The following is an 8,359-nucleotide window of genomic DNA, read 5'->3' as shown; positions in this document are numbered from 1 at the left end:
GTGTGTATGTATATGTTATATATGTTTGTTTATATAATATATATATATAGTACAAAGTGAGATAGGGGTTATCTCACTTATTGATGTATATTGTTTTATTCTGTTGGATTTGGATGTTCCTATTTAAGTAGTTAATAAATAATATGAATTGGTAATATCTGTAGGTTGATGATTGAAAGGAATCTGTTCCTCCATTTTCTTATTTGTATATAGATATATGCGTGTGTGTGTTATATATGTATATATATATGTTTTACATGTGTGTCTTTGTGTATGTATCTGTCCACTCACTGCTTGACAACTGGTGTCAAAAGAGACTGACAGAATAAGTACCAGGTTTTATAAAAATAAGTACTAGGGTCAATTTGTTCAATTAAATCCCTTCAAGGCAGTGCCTCAGTATGGCTGCAATCCAATGACTGAAACAAGTAAAAGAAATAATGCCAACAACAGACTTATATCACATCATGACAGCATTGCAATAGGAAAGTGGCATGCGATGTGACAGTATGTTAAACACTGTTTCAAAACCTATGGCAGTCAGACAATATGTTGATGCTATAGTGAAGTGAAAACAGATTTAAAGCTGTATTATGAATGTTATACAGTAGCTTGGAGTTTCAACATTAGTACAACCAAATATAGTCATGACTTTCACCTAGTGTGTAAAAATCTATACCAACATTACACAGCATAAGAGGTAGGGGACATAATCAATAACATCAGCCCTGTAAGAAATAAAGGCAAAGCTAGACTGGGTGGAACTGGAACTCAGAAGTAATATGTAATACTGAAAGAGGTTTCACGAAGCTATGGTGAGTCAGCGGAAATGGTAAAGCAACATTTACTAGTCTCATGTCTCTTTAATTTATTCTGACATCAAATTCAACAAAAGTTGCAGCCTTTACCTTATATTACACCAGAGTTTATAAATTAATCCATTATCAGTGATTATTATAAAATCAATTCAGCTGATATCCCCACCCTCTCTCTCTATATATATGTATCTATATATGTATGTATGTATGTGTACTTTATTAAAAAGCAGCAGAAATATTACAAAAACCATTACTCAGAGTTTCACGTTGCCGTTCGTTGGACAAAACTGTCTGGCGAACAGGAATGTGAAACTCTGAGTAACAGTTTTTGTTATATTTTCAGCTGCTTTTTAATAAAGCATATTTCTCTACTTCTGGTATTCAAGTCCTCTTTATTCCACCTTCTTTCCCATTTATGTACTTACTCCAGTGTATATATATATATGTGTGTGTGTGTGTGTGTGTTGAATTTAACCTTGTTCCTAGTCTCACAAAAAATTCCATATTATATGCCACATGACAGTAATATAAAATAGTCAACACCTAGTTAGTATGCATCAGTTCAACATGGGATCTATGCACTGCATCCTTATGGTAATATTTGCTAATACTAAATTACTGTGAATTTTCTGTAATATATCCCAGTGGTATTTCAATGCTGAGTCAATATGAGGAGTCAACACTTGACCAATGAGAAGTGTTATCGTGTTAAGTCAGTAGTTAATGATGAATGCGATGTATCAATAAATAAGAAATGTTGCATGTTAATATGAGCATCCATGTAACATATCTCAACACTTGGTGAATGAGACATGAGCAAAAAGTATGTTCTAGTAAAAACATGTCAACAAAAATATGAAGTTGTCAGGAAGGTTGGTATGTAATATCAACTCTAAAATGATGTAAAATAATTACTTTCACAAGGCCGGTGCAAAGTTATTTCAGTAGCACACCACTGCAAAGTTAATTCAACATTGAATTTAGTACCAAGTACTCTTAATACTTGATACCCTCCTCACCATGGTGGGGACGCTGGCAATGGGTAGTGTCAGAGTTATGCCGTCGGGAACTTAGGTTCCTGGTAGGGCCACCCAAGGCGGATTGGTCTCACACCAAGTGGTATTAGGGCCACAACCTGGCAGACGGGGCTCTGGTGAAAATCCTCGGAGTGTCTGTTTCGGCAACCGGCGGCTCCTCAGTCGTTCTGTCCATTCGCCTGCGGACAATCTGCGGCAAACAGGATGTCTCTACATGCGGGATTGTTGGGGACTGCTTGTGAAATCCACATATTCCCACGAAACTTCTTCCATGGAAGAAGCTGACTCAACCTGCCCAGGGTGAATGTCGCCACAAGCACAAGTAAGTAATACTTGACACTGCACTGAAGCCAAAATATTTCTACATTACACTAATGATGTCAAAATAATTTTGGCATTGTGTTGGAATCAAACACAGGCTCCAAACTGGTTTGGCATTGCATTAATGGCAAATTGTCATGAGACTGCAGTGGTGATGAATCCATTTGGCACTGCCTCAATATGGGCCTCTCGTTCATTTATGAGGATTCAGTCGATTGGTCAACTCAATTACCTGCTCCTGAACTAATGCATATGTGTCTGAACATTCTATCGACACATGTAGCTTCAATGTAATTCTCAGGTAGAATCAGACTGATAAAATATTTGACAAAGCTGTACCTTAATGAATTATAGGTACAATGCGAAAAAGCATGGCATAGTGGTTAGGGTATTTGGCTCGAGGTTGTAAGGTATGAGTTTGATTCCTGACGGTACTTTGTGTCCTTGAGCAAGACACTTTATTTCTTATTTCTCCAGTTCACTCAGCTGGCAAAAATAAGTTGTACATGTATTTCAAAGGGCCAGCTTTATCACATTTGGTGTGTCACACTGAATATCTCCGAGAACTACATTAAGGGTACACATGTCTGTGGAGTACTCAGCCACTTGCATGCTAATTTCACAAGCAGGCTGTTCTGTTGATCAGAGCAACTGGAACTCCTATCATTGTAACTGACAAAGTGTCAGTTTATAGGTACAATCCATTAGACGGGCCTCTGTACAGTTTCATCACCTTTCCCTGAGCCCTAGAACTCAGAAGGTTGGAGGTTAACTCAATTTCCATGATATATAAGTGACTGAGATTAAAATATTCCCTACTGGACAGGATGCTAGTCCATTACAGAGTTAACTTCCCTGCTATCAATGGAAATCATTTACAGCTGAGTGAACCAGAACAACATGAAATTAAGTGTTTGGTTCAAGAACACAATACATCACCCAGTCCAGGAATCAAAACCATAATCTCATAAACATGAGTTCAACCCCTAACCATCAGGCCACATGCCTTCCATCCCTCTATACAGTTTCCAGCTATTCAGTTCCACTCACAAGATAAAGGTTGACCTGAGGCTATAGAAAATGACATTTGCCCAAGATGCTACAGAATGGGACTAAACTCAGGACCTCCTGATTGCAGAACAAACAACTTAACCATTCAGCCAAACTGTGCCTATAGTTTAATACTGCATCAGCAGCAAACCAGTTTTATGCTGTGTTATCATCAAACACTTTTGACATTGAGCTAGTGGCAAATGATATTGCCATTGCATCATTATTGAAAGTCATTTTGACAGTGCATTATTGTTGCAAACCAGTTTGACATCAAATTATTAATAAAAAGCCCTATTGACTCTGCATATATTTCTCAAAACATTCTAAAACTGTGTTATTGTGATAACAATATACAAGTAAATAATTACCTAATATGATAAAGACAGGTTTGAAAAGTAGTTGATTGCTATTTTATATTTAGTTTAAGTTAACTGAGCAGAGTATACTATTATATATATAATTTTTATTAGCTTAAATGAGCGTTAAAAAAATATTTCATTAACAATCTAAACCTATCATTTAGCTTGGCTGAGGCAGATATATTCTTAGTTGTTGAAAGCAAGTAGTTTTGATTTAAAATATATAAACAATACGGTTTTATACGAAGAGATAAAACATTAAAATTGCATGACACATTTCATAAAATCAATAAAAACAGGAAATTAGATTACTAAAGTATGTGTAGCTTATTGAGGACATGATGGTGATGATGAAGATGATGTCAATAATATTAATAATAACAATTATTTAAATAGTAATAATAATAAATTATTGATGATTGTGATTTCCTATTTAGGCAAGAAACCTCAAGCTATCAGAAGAAACAGGAAGTTGTGATGTCGGTTAGCCACATAAGCAGTTTCAATTGGAAATCAAAACTGTGTACTAGACTTGGATCACCAAGAATTTAACAGTATACACAGCACTCATCAATAATAATAATAATAATAATAATAATAATAATAATAATAATAATAATGATAATAATAATAAAAATAATAAAATCAATTATCAAAAGTCCTGAGCAAAATATGGTCCAGTCATTTCCTTGAGAGGATATATTAAAAAAAAAAAATTTTCAAATTATAAAGATTTTCTAAAGTGCCTTTGAAGAAAGGCCAGGATTCACTTCAAGAAAGCAGTCATCTACCATTTTTTTACAATAATGATGGAAAAGCTGTTCACCCTTTTTAATTGCATCGTCTAGATTGATTTTTATGCTGAAAAGAAAAAAAAAACAATAAAGATTCTTATGTTAAAATAATATAGAATTATACAAATTGATTACAAAAAAAAAATTTGAAAATTTACAAAGAGTAATAAATTATTTTATCTAAGTGAGGGAAAGAAGTGTAATGTTTTGAATAAGAGCTTTCATCAAAGAGCGATAAAATATATTTTACTGATCATCATCATTATTTTACATTATGGCAAAACACAGAGAATGGCTTTCTTCATCATCATCATCATTTAGCATCCGTTAGACGGTTCAACTGGGGTCTGTGAAGCCAGAAGGCTGCATCAGGCCCAGTCTGATCTGGCAGTGTTTCTACGGCTGGATGCCCTTCCTAACGCCAACCACTCTGTGAGTGTAGTGGGTGCTTTTTACGTGCCACCCGCACAGGTGCCAGACGGAGCTGGCAAACGGCCACGGACGGATGGTGCTTTTTACGTGCCACTGGCACGAGGGCCAGGCGAGGCTGGCAATGGCCACGAATGGATGGTGCTACGTGCCACTGGCACGGAGGCTAGGCGAGGCTGGCAACGGCCACAAATGGGTGGTGCTTTTTACGTGTCACTGGCACGGAGATATATATACATACATATATATATATATATATATATATATATATATATATATATATCATCATCTTATTGGTTCAAATATGCAACAAGCATATTTAAACAGGTAGGAACCTTGTATTTATACTAATCACTGCTTATTGCTACCACCCGATAATTTGTTTACAGTGAGTTACTGATTAGCGCTACCAGTCATTATACAATGATGGAAATATCATAAGAGAGACAATCTCTCTTATCAGCTCATAGTGCACCTCACAACCACAAATCCCTGCCTGGTTTTTGTGGCTGAAGAGGCGATAATTACTCTGAAATGTTTGCATCTCACAGTCTGTGAGCTGATTTTAGGTGTATTTACAGCATTTGTCTACAAGGAATTTTCTCCATGACTAAACACAGTAAACTGCTTTCTTACAGGTTTGAATATGCCAGGAGCATATTTAAACCTTGTATTTGTACACATCACTGCTTAGCATTGCCACCCGCTAATTATTTTACTGTTCATTTTTTCAATGCAACTGTGGGAAAGACAAGATGTATTGAGGCAATTTTTCTCATCCAGATGTCCTTCATTTTCTCAACCTTCTCTTGTTTCCAAGTAAGATACTATTTCCTCTTGTCTGTCAGGCAATGTCAAGACAATGAGAAGACACAACATACACACACTTATGCCCACACACACCAACACACAAACAATAATTTTTACATACACACACACACGAAAGGTTCCTTGTTGCAGTTAGCCATTGCCAATTCTGGTCACAAGTACAAGCCACTTATTCAAGGATCCATGCAGTGGAATTGAAACTAGTTTCTCTGAAATTAACCCTTCTGATATGAACTCACCCATGTTTCATTATACAAAACTCAATTTAAAGTACACATACCACAATTTTAAATCCTTCATTATATATATAACAATATATAAGAACACTTCAACCACGACCTGTTCACTGACAAAACTTTGTGCTGAAGTTTTGTCAGTGAACAGATTGTTGCAATTGTTTTTGTTTCAGCACACGATCTCAGATCAAGTCACTTGCTATGCAATTAGATCTCCGTAATTTTTTATTCAAGTTTTATTCAAAAAAAAAGAAAGTAAACTACTTAATAACAGCTAGAAGTTAATAATTTTTACTTTGTGCACTTTGATTTTAAGAATTATTCAAAGTTGAAATTGTTTACAAGTGAATATAATGCAAAATAAAATAAATGAATGTAACTGGAAGGAAGAGAGAACAATAGTTTACAGTTTACCATGTATTTTGGGATTAATACGGGTTAATACCTCTTTGTCAGGTAAAATGGAGGACGATGTCATGCAGGCATCTTAAGTCTGGTACTTATTCTATCGATCTATTTTGCTGAACTGCTAAGTTATGGGGATGTAAACATACCAATTCCAGTTATCAAATGGTGGTGGGGGGACAAACACAGACACTCAAGCACACATACACACACACACACACACACATATACATACAAAAATATGATGGGCTTATTTCACATTTTGTCTACCAAATCCATCACAAGGCTTTATTTGGCCCAAGGCTATAATAGAAGACACTTGCCCAAAGTGCCACACAGTGGGACTGAAGTCAGAACCATGTGGTTGGGAAGCAAGCTTCTTACCACACAGCCACACTTGCACCTACTCTAGCTTTTTAAATTGCTCTTTTTTTTAATATCTTTTTAATAGCCTTTCTCCATACTGACAAGAGTTGGGCAGGTTTTCAAAATTCAAATACATCACTGTGAGATGTGATTTAAAAACTGACTGACCTATTCATTCCAACATATATATCTTCTAATGACGTCCAGTTAAATATTTCCTCTCGCAATTCAAGTAAAAGAGCAGCACACATGAAGATGTCAAATGAGTATGGTGGCTTATCCATCGAAGACACCATTCGTAGAGTACCTCCTGCAATGAAAATAAGAATTTAACGCTTTAGCATTCAGATTACTTTATCAAATGTAATGCTTATTTATTCACGTCGTTTTGAACTAATCCTACATTACCATGAAGCTTTCAGATTTTGATGATGTAAATTGTTTAGTTTTAGAAGGACATTGTACGGTAAAGAATGTAGAATATCTGGGCCTGAGCCTGATATAGCTGATTTAAATGCTAAAGAGTTAATTAACTATAACCATTTACTTAGAGGTTTTTACTTTGTCAGCTGCACTTATGTTACCATAAATGATGTAAGAGCCACACTTAACTGTCAGATGATTTCATTCACTTCAATATAGATATTGGATAGCACAAATCTCTGCTGGAAATACCAAAGCATGTTTGGCAGGCATCAGACTTGAACTTATATACTATGTATGTGGCTTTGAGAGAAATACCTTATTTTCTGATACACAAGTTGAATTTTTCAGACCAAAATTTACAACTAAAAATGCTAAGTCAGTTTATACACCAAGTTGACTTTGAAAGATCAAAAATTCCTGGTGAAATACAACAGGATTTGGAAAGATGCTTCAGTGCTTACACTACATGTTTACACTATATATTGTCAACTTGTATGCTGGAAAATACAGTAGGCCTTGCCAATCTAACTTAGGTACACTACAATACAAAATTCTTTAATTGGAGTTATTAAATTATTATATTCAGTCTTCTCATTATTCATGATTTCAAAATAGTTAATCTATAAGCACTTATTAATGCTGCTATATCACTAAAGACTAGGTCTTTGAATTTATTTGCATCGCATTGCATGTAAGAAAGAGTTATCAGAGTATTGTACAGAGTGGTATGGTTTCCAACTACATGCTCACCATGTTCAAATCCTACCCAGGTCAATTTGCCCTTTATCCTTTCAGGATCAGTAAAGCAAGTACCAATCAAGAGCAATGGATTAGTAGAGCTGTGAGAGCATCAGACGATATGCCTTGTTATACCTGTTCTAGTTCCTTGTGTTGTGATATCAACACTTGCAATGAAACTGATGCCAATATATCAACCCTAAACCTATCCCTTAAACAACATCAGTGGTATAGAGAAGGGTGACTTGTATGCATGGACAACCACCAGTGTTTCACACGAAAAAAAATTTTTTTTTAAACCTTGCCCAGACCTACACATACAAGTACAAATATATAGCTAACCTTGACTAGTAGAGTCTCTCTAGACATTACATGTGTAATGTAATGTTTAGGAGACTCCATCAGTCATTTATACATTACATAATAATTCTTTCTAATTTTGGCACAAAGCCAGCAATTTTAAAGAGATGGGGGAAAAATTGATTACATCAACTTCAGTGATTTCAAAACAATGAAAGGCAAAGTCAATTTCAGCAGCATTTGGACTTA

At 35.4% G+C, this 8,359-nt stretch overlaps 1 protein-coding gene and 1 long non-coding RNA gene across 2 annotated transcripts in view; both read right to left on the bottom strand.

Moving 5' to 3' along the window:
* Positions 1–1,213: 1,213 nt before the first annotated feature.
* LOC118761303 lies at positions 1,214–2,669 on the bottom strand. The gene is made up of 2 exons (XR_004997273.1): positions 2,189–2,669; positions 1,214–1,820 (listed from the first exon to the last, which is right to left on the bottom strand). It is a non-coding gene; the product is annotated as an uncharacterized LOC118761303 (long non-coding RNA).
* Positions 2,670–2,699: 30 nt separating this feature from the next.
* LOC115229083 (small G protein signaling modulator 1-like) overlaps positions 2,700–8,359 on the bottom strand; it is a 67,382-nt gene continuing 61,722 nt past the window's right edge. Inside the window, 2 exon segments of the mRNA XM_036499095.1 lie at positions 2,700–4,449; positions 6,815–6,956. Coding sequence (XP_036354988.1) covers positions 4,326–4,449; positions 6,815–6,956 — 266 coding nt within the window. The 3' untranslated portion in view covers positions 2,700–4,325.

This window comes from Octopus sinensis, unplaced genomic scaffold (assembly GCF_006345805.1).
Source record: "Octopus sinensis unplaced genomic scaffold, ASM634580v1 Contig11718, whole genome shotgun sequence".
Classification (NCBI taxonomy): Eukaryota; Metazoa; Mollusca; class Cephalopoda; order Octopoda; family Octopodidae; genus Octopus; species Octopus sinensis.
The sequence above is the reverse complement of the archived record's forward strand: the minus strand, read 5'-3'. Positions and strand labels throughout refer to the sequence as shown.